Source organism: Leptosomus discolor, chromosome 19, assembly GCF_034619465.1.
Source record: "Leptosomus discolor isolate bLepDis1 chromosome 19, bLepDis1.hap2, whole genome shotgun sequence".
Classification (NCBI taxonomy): Eukaryota; Metazoa; Chordata; class Aves; order Leptosomiformes; family Leptosomidae; genus Leptosomus; species Leptosomus discolor.
In genome coordinates this window covers 7,235,177-7,252,629 of record NC_141409.1, presented here as the reverse complement: position 1 = coordinate 7,252,629, position 17,453 = coordinate 7,235,177, and the positions used below count along the sequence as shown (strand labels likewise).

Below are 17,453 nucleotides of genomic sequence, written 5' to 3'. Positions count from 1 at the left end.
AAACTATGCTAGCAAGGCAACTCCTGCAGCGTGCTCTCAGAGAAGGGAGAGCTTTTGACCCTGCTACCTCCTTTCCAGGAGAACAACAAGAAAAGAAGCAGAAGTTTCCTCTTTGTACTCCTGCTTCATTGCCTTTTCTGTTCCCAGCTGGCCTGACACATGTGCCATTCGTAGCGGAGCTCTCTGCAGTCTGTGCATTGCCGCGGTTCTGTTTACGTCTGTGCATCCACAGCGTAAAGTGGTACTACCCAGCTACAGAGGAGTGTCCAGCACCACAGAGCAGCCTACTCGCAGGTTGTGCAGTCCTCCTGCCACCAAAAGCCTCTCTCTCTCCATGAAGTTTTGCTCACAGGGTAAAGCTGTAGCACAAAATAACAAGCCTCATTGCTATTCCTGTATGTGTCAGGCTCAGCAGACCCATGCAGAGACATAAAACACAATGTGGGTCACTCTCCAATGACTTTTAGAGAGAACAGCTTCTGATGATGACTCCAAACACCGAGAGACTTCATGCATTAACATTCCTCACATGGTGCAATTAAATGTCATCCTTTGAACATCACTGGAGACAGGAGCTCCTCAATGAAGCATGCTGATGGGCTCAACAAAAGCATCTCTCACTTGGACGCTCAGCTGGCTTTGCCTCTTGCAGGGAGCAGCCACACACTCTCTGTGCTGAGTGACCCTTGTCACACTCTGGCATCAGAGCAACATCCAGGTGAAAAGTGTTTGGGAGAAAACTCATGAGAGAAGGCAAAGAGCTCCGCTGGTATGTCAGAGCCTGGAGTTAGGTGCCTGTGTTAAAAATCCATCCAGACATGATGTCCCAAGAAACTGGCATGCCACTGTACCATGATGGAAATATTGAGTAACCATGGGAAGACAGCTACTACCAGGAAAGCTCTACTATCCCGCCAGGGGCTTGATGTCACCAACCTTTCTGACATCAGTGCTGAGATAGTCTTTGCTGTGTCCAAAGCCGAAGCAGTCCCAGTTCACAAGCATGCCGTCGGGGCCAGGCCACACGGACAAGACACGTGGGAGCAAAGCAGTGCTGGACTCAGGAGCAGATTGCCCAGCGAAGGAACCAAAGCGACTGCAGGCAAATTCGCAGTATCTGCATATGCAAGATTGCCACTGGGTGGCATTGCTGAAGGCTGCTGACTCAATTATCGTTTCAATTAGCCACAAGTGCAGATACACAGCTGATACCTGTATCCAGTTGCTGGAGTTTTCCAGTAGCCCAAGGCTGTGAAGGCGGCAAATGTAAAGGTAGAGGAGAGAAGGGCAAAGCAATGAGATGAAACAAGGAAATGCATTGCTAGGCAAAAATAAGATAACAAAGCAAGAAAGAATAAATCGGATCCTTCATTTCCAATTTCTCAGTAAAACTGCAGAATTCTCTGAGATGAATTGACAGCTGGCTGAATGGTGGAGCTCAGAGGGTTGTGAACAGTGGCACAGAGTCCAGCTGGAGGCCTGTGGCTAGTGGTGTTCCCCAGGGCTCAGTGCTGGGTCTGGTCTTGTTCAATATATTCACCAATGACCTGGATGAAGGGACAGAGGGCACCCTCCGCAAGTTTACTGATGACACAAAACTGGGAGGAGCGGCTGACACGCCAGAAGGCTGTGCTGCCATTCAGTGAGTCCTGGACAGGCTGGAGACCTGGGCAGAGAGGAACCTAATGAGGTTCAACAAGGGCAAGTGTAGGGTCCTGCACTTGGGGACGAATAACCCCACGCACCAGTACAGGTCGGGGGTCAACCTGCTGGAGAGCAGCTCTGCAGGAAGGACCTGGGAGTTGTGGTAGACAACAAGTTGACCATGAGCCAGCCATGTGCCCTTGTGGCCAAGAAGGTCGATGGTATCCTGGGGTGCATTAAGCAGAGTGTGGCCAGCAGGTCGAGGGAGGTTCTCCTCCCTCTCCACTCTGCCCTGGTGAGGCCACATCTGGAGTGCTGTGTCCAGTTCTGGGCCCCCCAGTTCAAGAGGGACAGGGAACTACTGGGGAGAGTCCAGTGGAGGGCTACGAAGATAATGAAGGGACTGGAGCACCTCTCTTATGAGCAAAGGCTGAGAGACCTGGGGCTCTTCAGCCTGGAGAAGAGAAGACTGAGAGGGGACCTGATCAATGCCTATAAATATCTAAAGGGTGGGTGTCAAGAGGATGGGGCCAGGCTCTTTTCAGTGGTGTCCAGAGACAGGACAAGAGGCAATGAGCACAAACTGGAGTACAGGAAGTTCCACACTAACACAAGGAAAAACTTCTTTACTTTGAGGTTGACAGAGCCCTGGATCAGGCTGCCCAGAGAAGTTGTGGAGTCTCCTTCCCTGGAGATATTCAAAACCCGCTTGGACACAATCCTGTGCAACCTGCTCTGGGTGAACCTGCTCTAGCAGGGGGGTTGGACTAGATGATCTCCAGAGGTCCTTCCAACCACTACTGTTCTGTGATTCTCTCTCTCCCCAGGAAGAGTCTCTCTAAGGTGTTTCTGGGTTACTTAGGTCAGTCCCTGCAGAAGAAGAGAGAGATCCCTGCTCTTGCAGCGAATGTTACCATGCAGAACAAAGCTGTTTCAAAAACACTTCTGAGGGGCATTGCATACCCAAACTCAGGCTTGAAGGCTAATAATCTTATATATACACACACATAGCGTCAGCTTGCACTCTAAAAAGTCTCTAAGGAATCTGGGTCATGAAGTGAGATGTACGGGTTGTGCTTCCCAGCCAACCCAGTGGTGCTTTACAGCTGGTTTGCAGAGAATCGATTGCGGCATGCCAAGCAGCCCACAAACCCAGCGCCCTCCTGAGACCCCTCTCGCTGTCACAGATGTGCCCTTTGTTATCGCAGCTTGTACAGAAACCTGCCAGCACTGCCAACGCAAGCGGGGTAGAGGCAGACACTGCAACTGTTGCACGGGTAAATGTCAGAATGGAAGAGGAGCACAGCCAAAATTTCTGGCCTGGTTTTCACTCTAAAACTGGGGAAAATTCTGTCTGCACTGGTACATCACGTTTCTGCTCAATGGAAGACGTCATTGCTTCCCGCCAACCCAGCAACAGGAGCATCCCATGGTGTGACCATGACAGAGTAGGGACCAAAGTGAGACGGCAGAGCAGGGACCCTGTGATGTGGCCAGGCTTCCAGCACAGTAGCTCTGTAGCGTTTGCAGCCAATATTGTCTGCTCTGGGCTAAATTAACTAACATTTCTGTGTCTGCAGGCAGACACAAATCGAGATAGATATGTCTAGGCAAAATAAATTCTAGTAAATTATTGGGAGTATAGGAAACAACTGGGGTAGATTGGATAACGATATTCTTCACAGGCCAAAATGGGATAGACACTAAAGGGAACACAAGCAGCAAAAGATTTAGATTTTAAGAACCAGAAAAGCCACCGGTGGCAAATATTAAATCAAAGCAGACCTGAGTTGTGGCCATTACACTAAAATGGCTGCGGTGTAACATATTTTCCCCAGGTTCCCAGGGTTGAAAAGAAGCCCTGCATCAAACACGACTTCAGGCAGTGTGTGTAATGGTGCACGTGAAGTCCCAGCAGCAGTGGCTGCCCGCATAAAGGCCCACAGTATACAGGAAAGAATGTAAAACATTTATATTAGACGGGGAGTTCAGCATGTCGCTCATGATTCAGTCTGCTGTATTCCCCAGCCAAGGGCATGGCGGAAAAGGGATGGAGATTGTTAAAAAGTTGCTGGGGGCTTGGGGGGAAGGAAAGGGGGGGACTGGCGGGTTGTAATTCCTAACTCCTGTCTGGCTTTCCCCATTTATTGTCCAGCCCTGTCATAATTAAGCCCCCCCTCTTGGCTGCATCAACAGCGAGCAAGTCAGCAATGAAGCCTTGCATAAATCATAGCCCATTTGAGAGAAACAACCGAAAGGCGAGCCCAGCGTGAGCAGGGTCTCCCAGGGACGGGACCGCCAGTCGCTCCCAGCAGGAACCGATCATGGCCTTTCTGTTTTACTGGTTCGCTAGAACTCAAAACAAAACAAACCAGGGACAAAGGACGGGAGGGAGTAAATGTACAATCCTCCCATTCAGATGAAAGAAAGGGAAAGTAAAACAGTAAATATCACAGTTTAAGGGAGGACGCTCTGACCCGCAAAGAAAAGCCATGTGGTTTAACCCCCTGTGCACCGGGCTCAGCTGTACCCTGGGGCGACGTTGGGTTCCCATTGCTCTCCGGGGAGCGACGGAAGGAAAGGTGGAGACACGCTGACAAAACACCTTGTCAGATCAAAGAGGCTGCATACACCACAGTGCCCATAAATCCCTGAGGTCTGCAGCTCAGAAGGGCGCTCTGGAGAGGAAGGTAAATGCATTGGGAAAGGTGCTGCTCTAAGACGGGGGAAACGCTCGTGCAATTCCCTGCTCGGTCCTTGGTGACACTTTTGACCTTGGTCAAGTCCATCCGTATCTTTGCGTGTCAGACCCCACCTGCAAAACTGACATTACAGCACATCCCTCCTTTGTACGAGCACCGCAAGGAAAATACATTAAGGAGGCGACCGATGGTGCTGGTTTCCTTTGACAAATTATTTTAGAATAATATCTGATATTGGGACAACATGCCTCTCCCTCAAAGGGAGAGACATTCCAAAGGGGCTGTGGAGCAACTCTTCTTCCCAGCACAGTGCAATGGGTGTGTGGCTGACTCTAACATCAGCATGTGAGTGAGCAGGGCTGCCACTTCTTGTACAGGAAGAGGGATTAAAAAAGCCATTCCTGCTGTGACAGGGCCTCCTCATTCCCATTAAGTACATAGGTCAACCGTAGCCTCTTTCAGCTGGCACAACTCTTCATCAATATTTTCAGTCTCTAGCGCAGAGCTGGGGAAGGTCCATAGGTGTGTGGCACCCTTCTGCAGCTTGCTATCTTGCCTGCTGCAGGGTGTTGCTTCTCCTCTGCAGGGCTGTCTGGCCTTTAGGTGACATCCTCCTGCTCTGTGTTCCCAGCTCTGGAAGAGGAAGGATGGTGGCCTTGGCCAGAGGCCCCATATTCTTCTTCATATCCTTCTACCTTCATCTATTGGCAAGGAAGGGTTAAATCACACATTTCCAGGGTACAGGGGAGCCCAGCAGCTGGAGTCCTTCCAGCATATGGAGACAACGAGCATCTTATGAATGAACTTCCTGAGTCAGTGTCCTTGCGATGGAAAAGCAACACATCAGGGACTGCCCTGTAGCTTAAAACATAATTTTTCCAATGAGAGCTCAAATGCCACTGGAAACCTCACAGAAACTCCCATGTTTGCCTAAACAGATGTCCCTAAGAAAGGGAAGGGAGCACCAATCAGATGTACGGCTGATCTTTTCTCATGCTGTTATGCTGAGGATTTCTACTCAGAGGGAACCCATATGGAGGACAGAGAAGCAAGTTTGAAAAGTGTGATCACTCCCACTGTGCCCATGGAATAGCAAACATCAAGGCCTCCACAAGAGAAGACAGGGGTGAAGTGAAGTGCCAAGTGACCTGGGTAGTCCAGCCTCTCAGAGCTCTGCAAAAAACCAACCCAAACCCAACACCAAATGTGGAGGCTTAGGTGGAGGGAGGAATGAAAACCCAACACTCCAGCACTGTCCAGCAAAAGTGAGATGGGAAAGGAGGCTATTTCTCAGTAATCTGGTGCTACATTTTTGTTCTAATGACTTGACTGGTATGGAAATGGAAGTTCTTTCTGGGTGATATTTCTAGACAGAGACTAATTGACTAAGAATAATACAGGCAGCTTTCATACCACTGTGCTGGTTTCAGTGTCAGCAGAGGCCAGCTGTGTTTTCTTTTTCATGAAAAGCGCCTACAGTTTTCATCCAAGGTCAGTCCAGAGGGACTTTAAAGAATAATAATCCTAATGATGCTTTGTCCTTCAAGGACATCTTGTTAAGGATCTCAAAGCACTTCTAAGTATTCATTTTTAACTGTAATACAGCAGCAACCACAGGTGATGAGAACAGAACACATTGCGCTAAGCTGTTCAGAGCTCTCTCACACCTTCCACAGAAAGGGAAATCAAGGCACAGAGCACTGGAAGGTGTTGCCTGAGATCGTGCAGAATCTGATAAAGCTGCAACTAGAATTCAGGTGTGTGGAACAACTTTGCTTCTTCAGTTGTTGCTCTTCATGGAGTAAATTGTTAATCATGATACAGAAATGACTCTAATTTCCAAACAGAAGTAACTATCCTTGATATATACTGAGACTCATCAGATTGCTGGTACTGAAAAGGATACACCTTGGTTTTTTGGACTTGCTTGGTCAGAAACCCATAAAAGAAGCGACACCCAGCTGTTGCATACAGAGGAAAGAAGAGCCAGAGAGGCTGACAAGTGAAACCAAACCAAATTTCTTGACCATCCAGCAGGGAAAGTGTTGTGAAGGACAGCTGTGCTGAGAAGAAACACCCTCTTTGCCAGGGCCAGCTGCTGCAGCCAGCTTGGTGTGGTCATGTAGGAATGCACAGAACATGTTGGAGGCTCCATGGCTGCAATTTCAGGGCTGGTGGTGGACAAGTTGGTTGGCTTCAATCACAGAGACGTAGGAACAATTGTTTCTTTTTCCTTGATGCCTGTGGTTCCCCCTGAAGCCTACAGGGATGATCCATGTCCCCTGCTACCCCAGCAGAACGTTCTCTCTTGCAGTACAAGGAAATGCAGCACAGCACCTCTCTTCCCCAGGGTCTGGTTTCTTCAGCTGCTATCTCCTCTGCTCCCTCCCAAAATCCAGTGGGAGTCAAAGCAGCACAGCACCCGAAGCAGAGGATCCTGCCCTTAAAACCTACACCTACCTTTAAAACATACATAGGCAAATTGCCCTTTCAGGGATAAGAGGAATACCTGGAAATTCACCATCTCTCTCCTGACCATGGCTTTGCCTCCTTGAGAAGCACAGTCAGCTGTATGAGCTGTACTGCTGCCAGCACCACCAGCACATCCACCTGAACTGTGGCTTTATCAGAGCACTCTGACTACGGAAAACCCTCCAGTTTAAAATAGACACCATAGTCACTTGTCAGTGCTGTTCACCAAGAGTTTCAGCTAGACTAAGAGCACCCCAGCTGGAGCACCAGGACTACGGACAGGCTTGAGGTGACTGGAAGCTCCTGGTCACTGTCCTCTGCCTGCACTCTGGTCATCTGGGAGACATTGTACATAGGAGACCAAACAGACAAGGAAAACAAAGAGTTTACCTGCTCACCAACTTTCCCGGGTCGGCCACGGTTTCCTGGCTCACCCTGCAGGACAAGGAAAGATAAGGCACACAAGTTACTTGGTGCTCCTAGTCAGACCCTGAGTACAACTTAGTATGCTTTATATGCCCGTGATTTGGGCTGCTGTGTGTGAATTGTGGAAAATCTGCAAGAAAAAACTTCTTACAAAACCAACTGTGACTTGAAAGATAATCCAAAGCAAGAAACACAGCTGACAGAAATGTGGAACAAACACTTGCTGTTCTGAAGTGAAATGCCCCAAAAGCAGCTGGTCCTGCTGTGGTAAAATAACCTTCACAGAACCAAACGCAGACATTGAAACATAAGCTGTCTACTTTCCTGTGGCATAGACTAGACCTGGTTGCTATACCCTTGTGTTTAATAAGGCATGAGTTCTCACCAGGGATGTTCCTGAAGTTGGGGTGTTTCTGACCCATAACATTTCAATTTGAAAGACTGTGTAAAACAGACACATGAAGACAGAAACACATCATCAGCAGGAAGAGAGTAGGAAAAGACCCTGATCAACCAAAGGATTCGAGGAGCATCTGGGGAAAACAAGAGTGCAGACACCATGGGGAGGTGTAGTTCCTGAATGACAGAGGAGAAGGGATCCAAGAAAGTTCGCTAGCTAGTGGAAGTGTAACAAGAATAAAAGATAACCCAAAATTTCCCAGGCAATGCTGCACCCTGATTCTGTTACTGCAAAATCTCAAACGTAGGCACATTACTGTCACGTGGAGCATCCACGTGAAAACCACAGAAAGTACCTACATGAGAGAAATCACAGTGCAGAGAGAAATTCAGAGAATGAGAATAATGAGGGGTGAAGAGGAAAGCAGCATGAGGAGGAGAACTTCAAACCTGCCAGGGATAAGGGCAGCCATGGCAGCGCTCAAAGGCCGGTGGAGGGCCCCAGGACAGGCCATCCAGAGATCAGACTCACCGCTAACCAGTGTTGTCTCCGGGTGACGGCAGATGTATTTTCTCAGTAGGCAGATACTCCAGATGTGCTGCCAGACCACATTTTTGCTATTTACTGTTTGAAGAGGTTGTTTTTGTTGGGTTTTCTCTTTCCTTTTGAGTGTGGGTTTGTGGAGCGGACAGCCCTGGGATGGCTCCTGCTGCTAATTAGGCAGCAAAGATAGGAATGATGTGCATTGTTTCGGAACAAAAACGTGGAGAAGCAATGGAAAATAAGATGAGATGTTGGAGGGGGGAGTTGGTTAATATCAAAGGAGAAACACACTTGTTTATAATAAAGCACATGGCTTAAAAAATGCACCGTCATTCTTTTTGCTGAAGAAACGAAGCAGAAGCCGAGACTCCAGAATTCAGAGAAAAAGAGAAATCCCCAGTTCCCCTTGTCCTCTCTGGAATGAGTACCCTAGGCTAGGAGCACAGTAAAGCTCAGAAAAGATATTTCCCTCTGCTTTTCCTCCCTTCCACCCACTGCTTCCCTGATCATGAACAAACCCTTTCCTCACCTTTGGACCATCAGGACCAGGTCTTCCTGGAAATCCCTTCCGGCCAGATCGACCCTGAAATACATGGAAAAACAATGAACATAAAAAGCTTGCACCTGCCCTTGGTCACAGCAGTGCGTCTGTGAACCAGCTTACAAGCAACGCTCCTGTGAATTCAGGGTGCTAGAGATGTAGCAGCTCTCACTGAGGCCAAGGCAAGACAAGAGGAAAGCACTGTGTCTTGAGTGACACCAGGTTTGATCCACGGGGAACATGCCTAGACAGCTACTCCAAGGTTCAGCCCATTTCTGACCCTCCAGCTTGATTCCATTACCTAAACATGACATCAGAAACATAATGCATGGACTACAATCAACCAAGCTAAGGGCTTTGTTACTGTCCTTTAGTTTACTATGTGCCACGTTCAGCTGGATTTACTCTACTTCCAGCATTTTTCTTGTAGCAATGCCAGCAAGGACACCAGCGGTCTGAGCATTCAGAGATGGTAGTTTCCTAGTGCTTGCAGGGACTTGCTCATGTAAGCTTCTTACAGGTTCCATCCCTGGCATCCAGGAAGGATTTGGGAGTAAGACTGTTCCTACTGTGGGGAAGCCAGGCTGACATTCGCAGCTGCAGCTCAGAAAAGCAGAAATAAACCTGCCAGAAGGTTCAGGTTGAGCCTTCCCATTGGCTAGAAGAATCCTTATGGTGCTGTCCCAGGCACTGGAGAAACAGGATTTATTATGTTGCTCCAGAAAGGAATAAAAGTGTCTATCAGACCAATGGAGAAATGCAAGATAAAACATTTATTTTCTGGTTCACCTAGAAGCTCCAGCACGGTTACCCATTTTCAAAGTATTTTGCTATCCTGCGATGAAAATGATGTACACAACCATCATGAAATCATGAGCTGCCAAGGATAATAACCTTTTTTTTTCTTCTTCTAACTGTGTTTCTGTGATACATCACTGTCGTCAGAGTAATGTAGAGGTCAAAAAGGACTCTCTCACTGACCGGTCTTTTTTCCTGCTTTTCCCTCTACTCATTGAAAAATACGATAAATCGAGGAAGAAACACAAGGGCTGGTTACAGAGATGGTTTCTGATCAATGTGCTTTATCTTGAGGATGAACTATTTAAACATTAGAGGATTTTTCAAGGTCTGAGATTTTGAGCAAGTTATAAAACTGGAGTCCCACTCAACACCCTGTGCAAGACACTTCCTTGACTTTCAGCCATCCTGAATCCAGCCATTGGATCAAGCCCTGGACAAGACAATTTCTTAGAAGGGCAGATCACTCTCCAAACCAGGAGGATTGAAGCTTTATGTTAATTTAACTACAATTCCATTGCAAGGTCAACAAAGCTGGTAGTAACTGAGTAAACAACTGAAACCTACCTCTGAACCAGGGACTCCTGGTGGTCCTAAGGGTCCTTCATCTCCCTGAGGTGAAAAGATATTAAAATAAAAGGCAAAGTAGTGACAAAATTTGGACTCACCATGGAGCAAGAATGAAAGTATGAGCAGCAGTTAAACACAAGCTGTGTGCTCAGCTGTCACATTTTAACAACTGAGTCCTTCTGAATCTCAGAGCAGGCAGCTCAGCATGTCTGAGGTTTCTCATCTCCCATCCCCATCTCAGGAAAAAAAAAGTCTGAAGTCAAGTCCTGCCAGCAAATGCAACCCAAAATTTGACCAAAGTCAACACTAGTTGATTTGGTCTATCATGGGCTGGATTTGGCCCATAGAGTACCCCAGGTGTGATCATATGACTCTGCTTCATTGGATTTGGCAGGGATACGAATGTTGTAGAGCTCTCTTCTTTCTCTCTTTCTTTCTTCCTTTCTTTCTTTTTTCCCCCCACAAAAAGGGTGCTGCAAAACTTCCCACAGAACCTCTTGGCAACCGTATGAAGGTTTCCCTTTTGCTTTCAAATGGGACTACATATGCTGCAGGATGGAGCTATCTCAAAATCTCACACGGCAATTGGACTCGGTCCTCCCCCTTGGCTCTACACCAGTTTCTAATATGATAGGATCAGATCTACAGTTTCTAGGAGACCTTCAATTAAGCTTCACAAAAATTATCTCAAGTGTCTAAAACCAACTGCCAAGAGAGAAATTAAAAGCACCCTTGGCAGCCACAGTCCTGACTGTTCTCATTTAGGTGGTCAGCCGTGGTAATGAAGTAGCACGAGCTGGCGGGCTGATGATAGCACTGGAAGTCAGGAACCCAGCTCAATGGGCTCACACAAACCACCCACAAAATGCCACATTTCTAAAGATGTAATCCACAGCTTTGACCTACTGCCTTGGCTAACACCAGCGACAAAGGCATAGTGGTGTGGTGCATGTTCAAAGTCTTTCAGCACAGCTTATGTCGAACTCCATGTCCATGTCTTCAGTCTTACTTTTACACTCACTAACCAGAGTAAATTGAAGGCAGCTTGGTCATGCCCGCCTGAACCTGGAATGCAGGGCTTCGATTCCCTTTGTAGATTGCCTAGAATTTGTTTTCCCTATTTCAGCGCAAATAAATGAGCTAATTTGCATTAATCCCATTTAAAGAACAAGCAAAAGAGTTCACAGAAAAAGTTAAAAATTATTGGTGCTATTAGAATGAGCTCCTGCTCATGCGTGCACTAAGCATTTATTTACACAATGTCTCATGGCTCCGGATGAACGGCTTTCACTGGCCTAAATGAGAAGAAACTACACTGGAGTTACAACAGGATAAACAGAGGGCACTCAGGCCTTCTCTGCTGCTGCTATAAAGTATTTGCAGCTCCAGGACAATTAAATCAATGACAGTCGTCACTTCTTAGCGAGTGTGAGTGGAATGAAGCCTCAAGTTTTCACATGATGTGGTAAGTGAAAGCTCCAAGCTCTGAGATGCTGGTACAAATGAATCTTTGCAGAACAGCAATTTCAATTTACGCACCCTTTTAACAAAAGGGTATTGCTCTGTGCGAGAGAGTGGAGTCTGCAGATCTCACAGCTGAAAGAAAACGCACTTAAAAGGAGCAGAAAGCAAAAGCCAGGTCATGGCATGCCTGTACAAGGGCATGGGCAGGGAAAAGGGCTTTAACACCCATTCTGTGTGCGTGTAGGGGAACAGACTTTAAAAGAAAAGCCAATGGAGGGTTCAGGGTCAGCAGACACCAGCAGTGACTGGAAGCAAAGATCACATGACTGCAACGTAGGGGAAGCTCCTCTTCTGTGGGTCTCTGGTCACTTTTTCAGCATGCACCATTTCAGCATGCATTAATATTCAAAGTTCAACATTATTCTTTAAATCTAATCTGCTTTTGGTCTGAGGACACTCACCTCTTGTCCAGGCAGTCCTCTCGGCCCAGGTAAACCTCGTGCTCCTGGCTTTCCCTGAGAAAGAGCCAAAGGAAAAGATACTCAGAAAATAGAAACATAAGCTCAAAAGAGCAATTAAAATGAGAAAGTCTCTTTCACAGCCATGGGACATCATCCAATGTCAATTCTGTTACAGAAAAAAAAATGAAAAAAAAAAGAAAACCCTGCACTTGGAGAGACCTCAAGCCAAACAGACCAAGCCGAAACGCTGGCCAGGACAATCTTTAGGAATCTCCAGGGCTTTCTCTCTCCCCCCTTCCCACTACTTTGTTTTCGCTGGCTGCTTCCCACCCCACACAGAGCTTCAGTCTCTGCTCCACTCACCTTCAGGCCTTCAGGACCATTTTCTCCCGGTGGGCCAATGTCACCTGGGAAGCCCTGAAGAAAACGAGAAACAGTCAGGGTGCACAGGTGGACTTTTGCAGCCAGCTTCAGACGACAGCCTCTGTGAGAGTTTTAATTAAAGGCTACGGGCTGAGACATTTGTTACGTGCTGGCAGTGTCCGTGTGTGGGCCACTGCATGGCCTCTAGAGGGGACGAAACAAGACAATGGGAGCAGCGCTATCGGTTTGATTCAAGAGCAGCCTTTCCCAGCAGTTCCCTTTAGGTCCATCTTCTTAGAAGATTTATTGCTGTGAGGGCCTCCCTGTCATCACACAGCTAAAACCAGCAATTTGGGTTTTAATTAATCTTTATGAGTCAGCGCATAATCTCACTGCTCCAAGAAACGCACTGCACGCCTCAGCGACAAAGGGAAGCAGGCGAGGAATTAGGAAAGGTGCTGACATGCTCATTAGCTGCTGCCTTCAGCCAGGCAGTGACTCCTTTCCACCCATCAGCCCGTCGCTGAGGAAACAAAGGAATCTGTGGTTATTTCCAATAGCAACAAAGAGGAACAACTGCTAAGTGGCAGCATGCAACCAAGAGCCCTTCCAGACCCAGCAGAATACCAGAAAACTGATGATGGGAAAACAGACCATCACTTGTGCTGGAAGTGGCTCTCTAGCATCTTACTGACATTGTCTGGTTGCTTATGAAGGAGAAAAACGACAATGCGCTGGGGGAAGCTGATCCTGCATTTAAGGTATCACTGTGACAATTACTTTGGTAAGGGTAGTAAGAGTCTTTTCCTACTTGAAATGGTATTTTGTGGGGGAAAAACTGAAAAGAACCCTCCATGATATCTGTGACAAAAATTGGAAGGAAAAACCAGGAAGCCACGAGATGCAGAATGGGTCATGAACCGATCTTAATCCTCCCTACCTCATCATCACTCATGAACTATCACACCCTAGCAGAGATGTGAAGCCCTAGGCTGAGAAGAGGAGGTAGGTTGAAAGTGAGATGCAAGATTCAAGAAATGAGTGTTCTGCCCCACAAAAGCAGTTGAAGAACAAAAAGGGCCAGAAAACAACATGTTGAGTAGAAAGACCAGTGTCCACAAGGACTGGCCAGTGGTTGGAAGACAGCGTGGGGCTCTATTCCAATGCATCACTGGCTTTTCTCACATCTTTCGGAATCTCCCTTTGCTTTTCTAGGCTTGAGATCTTCCCTCTGCAAAATGATAGGATGTTCTGCTTTGCAGTGAGTGTCTGCCAAGGTGTAAAAAAGAAAAAAAAAACAGAGGAAAGATGGGGAAAGGTGATGGGTTGTGACATTCTGTTTGCCAGGCTAGAGACAACCTTTGGGGACTGATCTTTCTGAACAAGAGCGGAATATAGGACTTGCATGGGAAGACTGGGAAGAAAAAGGCTTGAAACGGTAGCTGGAGATCAGAGTGCAGGGTAGTCAGAGGGTACAGGATGGAGAGTTTGTCCCATCTCCCAGTTTGAACAAAACTGGACCTCAATTCATTAAATATCAGTAAATCCTACAGCACAGCAAACCTCTTTCTGCCTTGGCATTTCTGGAGCCCCGGTGTGCCATTGTCCTAAAGCAACCCCTCTGCCCAACTTTAGCAAACGTTTTGACCTCAGAGCACAACAGTTTTGGGTTGGTAAAGGTATCAGAGCTCAAGTCTCACGGTGAGCAGTAGCGGTGGCAGCTGTCCCCACCCTCCATCGGGCTGGGCAACCACGTGGGAGGGAGCGTTTGGCTCTTGCTTTCCATATGAATTAGCAACGGCTATATGCATATGCCTCCTAATCAAAACCCTATGTGGGCCTGTCTGTACACAGCTTGACAGCTAAAAACCGCCAGTGGGGAAAGGAGATAGGCATCTCTAACAGTCTCTCAAATGCCACACGGGTGTTTATCACAGGGCTGATTCTCAGTGGGGCAGCAAGAGGCAGACATCGAATAACTACTGCTGCAGAGGCAAAACAAGATGGGAGAGGGGAGTTACCATGTGGATTTGCTGAAGAAAGGATGAAGCAAAAGTTGCCAAAGGAAGGAAAGACATGAGGAGGTAGTGGGACATACCTCAGGGCCGGGTGGTCCTGGAAACCCGACTGGACCTTTGTCACCGACTTTTCCCTGAAATCAGAAAAACACGGAGAAAAGTGAGCTGGCTCCTGGCTACCGGCTTTCCTGTTTAGAACAGCACACCCCTGCCAAGCGGTCTTTCCAGCTGGGCACTAAACCTTTAGAAAGTGAGATGAGGAAGCAGAGGGTGCTTGGTTACTTACCAGGGGGCCTGCTTTCCCTCTTGCCCCAGGGACCCCAGGCAAACCCTGGCTGCCCTGAGAAAGAGACACACATATTTTTTCAGAAAACACAATGAAGCATCAAACCCCTCCCCAATTCCCCAGCTCCAGCTCCTCTGCAGCAGAGAAAGGACACTTTCTAAGGGCTGAACTCGGCCCTGCAAGGGGCTGGGACGGTTGCACTAATGTCAGTGAGATGTTTCTGCTAAATCCGAGGCTGAGTTTAGTCCTGAAGAACACATGAGCTGTTGCAGTTAGTTGTGGCTCCGAGCCATGTAGGCCCCAGTGCAGTGCTAAGCACAGCGTTAGTCAGCTGAAGTCAGTATCGTATTGTAGTCACAGGGGAGAAGTCGTTCGCTTAGAAGTTATGCACGACGTTAAGTGCTTCACTGGGTCGGGGTTTAAGTTGCTGCACTGAGCAGACAAAACCTCCGAGTCTGCAGCCGCTGGACCACACACATTCCCACCCACCCTATCAATCCCATCCCATCACTTCCAATTTCTGCATGAAGATATGGCCCCTTTTATAGAAAGACCCTGGTAGAACTGTTTTTTTTTGTAACAACAAAATCCATATATTGACATGAATTTTAGAAAGGTGCAGCATACCCCAAATGAGAGCTACCCGAGATGGGGAACCTGACAGCAGGATGCAGCTAGTTCCAGCTCCTTGGAGCTTAAGACAAGCTGAGAAAGCTGGTGGACACACATACTACTAAGTAAGGGAAAAAAATGATGGAGAAAAGAGAAACAATTACCTTGTCTCCTTGGAAGCCGATATCTCCTGGAACACCTGCTCCTCCCTGATCACCCTGGATACACATCACCAGAGAGTTAAAATAGGCAACAGCAACGGCCAAAACGCCCAGGTAGATGCTAGACGGTGCATTGTACAGCAAAAGTCTCATCACTAGCTGCATTCAAAACTGAACCACTGCAAACCGGAGAGCATATTAGCTCTAACAACAATCCTGAATGAAGTATGTGTTCTCAACACTGATTCTAAAGTAAGAAATGGAACTGCAGGAGAAAGAAAAACATGAATTCTCAAGCATTGTGTTTCTATAGAAGCTGCAAGAAGAGAAACTACGTCCCTCTGGCTAACAGCAACCGTGAAGGTGGTGAAGTGTTAAAATTCAGCTGAGCAGAAGAGCTAGCTTAGTTTTCAATGAATGGACCTTTTCTCTCAAGGTTCTATAGAAAAGAAAACAATACTCAGGGGTTTTGTGAGCGTATCCTATTGCTGGCATCAAAGATTTATCCTCTCTCATAAGAAAACAAGAATAACTTCTAGTAATGCTTTTGTGTCATCTCACTGCCAATATCGAGGCCGAGATTCCCCAGAAGGAGAATGGGGATGGGGATCCCATCTTTGAGCACACCATCATTGACAATATTTCTTAATTAAGCTAGTTTTCTTTCCCTTCTTTGGACCATTGTAACAGATTTTGACCCTGTGGGTAGAAAATAAGTATCCCTGAAGGTTTTCTTAGGAGCAGTGGGATATCTTGCACTGCCTTTGAGCCCTGCTGTGAGCAGGCTGTTGGACAAGATGACCTCCTGATGTCCCTCCCAACCTCATTTATTTAGTGATTTACTTAAACAAAGGATGAGTCAATGATGGGACAGGAAAATTCTACTTGGGAAGTCAAAGCAAGAATGACTATAAAAACTTGGTACAATGACAAGACCCAACAGAAATAACCGTTAGAGGAACTCTGTCCCATGCACAGCATAAGCCTCTAAACTTGGCTTCCTAGTAAGGGAACAAGCCATACCAGAGCAGAGAGCTATATGTTTAAACATAGTCCACATGGAAGACATATGGATTCCTGTGACAGAGCCAAAGTCTACAAAGAGATGACAGAGGAAGTCTACTTCTGCTCAAGCAAAAACCACCCACTTGTTATCAGAGAGATGAAATAATTCTAACTACTTCAGTAACATGCAGGGGATAGTGTAATTGTGGACGGTTAAGGCTTGAGTTGTGAAAGACTTTTTGGAGACAACTTTTTCAGAAGAAAAATAATGAACAACTACGCAGATTCAATGATGGAAACATTTCATGGATTCATGCTAAATTTACTTAAATGTTTTGGTAATTTTTCCTAGGACATTTCACTGAACCATCTTCAAAACAAATCTTTTACACAGCAAAATTGAAATGTTGAACTCTTAAAAAAAGTTAGATTATTTTTACTCATGTGGATTTTAACATGAAATATTTTAATTTGAGTCAAATTACCAACATGTTGCTTCATCTAAACTATTTTCCATCTATCCTTTTTTTTTGGCAATGCCAGCAAATGGAAACAATTGGCTATTTACACAGCTTCAGTTCAGATGAACCCCAAGTATTAGACACAATAGAGACGGCAAAAAAACTACCGTGTGACCCAGATCATTTCCAACCATTGCCACATTTCTCTTATCTTCTCTAAATTTTCTACTTATTTAATCTAGTCCAAGGCTTAAAACACTGAAACCTACTCTAATTCTGGCTCCTGCCAGAGCACAGCAGGAAAACAGTTTTTCTTGAAAGCAAGAGGTTTGCTCTGAAAACCCCCTGTCTTTATCACCTATGCTGAGGGTCAAAAAAAAGATATTTTTTTTTTTTTTTTAATTAAGCAGTTTTCTACCCAGAGATTATAAGTGGCCTTTGGAATACTGTTTTGGAAGAAATACTTGGACATTAAGAAACGACTACTGTAGGCAAAGAGTTTCCTGAGCATATCCAAAAGGCAGGA

General features: G+C 46.5%; 1 protein-coding gene across 1 annotated transcript in view; it reads right to left on the bottom strand.

Moving 5' to 3' along the window:
* The window catches only part of LOC104348963 (uncharacterized), a 158,592-nt gene that overhangs the window by 63,148 nt on the left and 77,991 nt on the right, over nt 1-17,453 (bottom strand). The window contains exons 17-24 of the mRNA XM_086475928.1: nt 15,465-15,518; nt 14,689-14,742; nt 14,483-14,536; nt 12,385-12,438; nt 12,022-12,075; nt 10,094-10,138; nt 8,717-8,770; nt 7,209-7,253 (exon numbers count right to left, since the gene is read on the bottom strand). Of these exons, the coding sequence (XP_086332054.1) occupies nt 7,209-7,253; nt 8,717-8,770; nt 10,094-10,138; nt 12,022-12,075; nt 12,385-12,438; nt 14,483-14,536; nt 14,689-14,742; nt 15,465-15,518 (414 nt within the window). The remainder of the gene's footprint in view (nt 1-7,208; nt 7,254-8,716; nt 8,771-10,093; nt 10,139-12,021; nt 12,076-12,384; nt 12,439-14,482; nt 14,537-14,688; nt 14,743-15,464; nt 15,519-17,453) is intronic.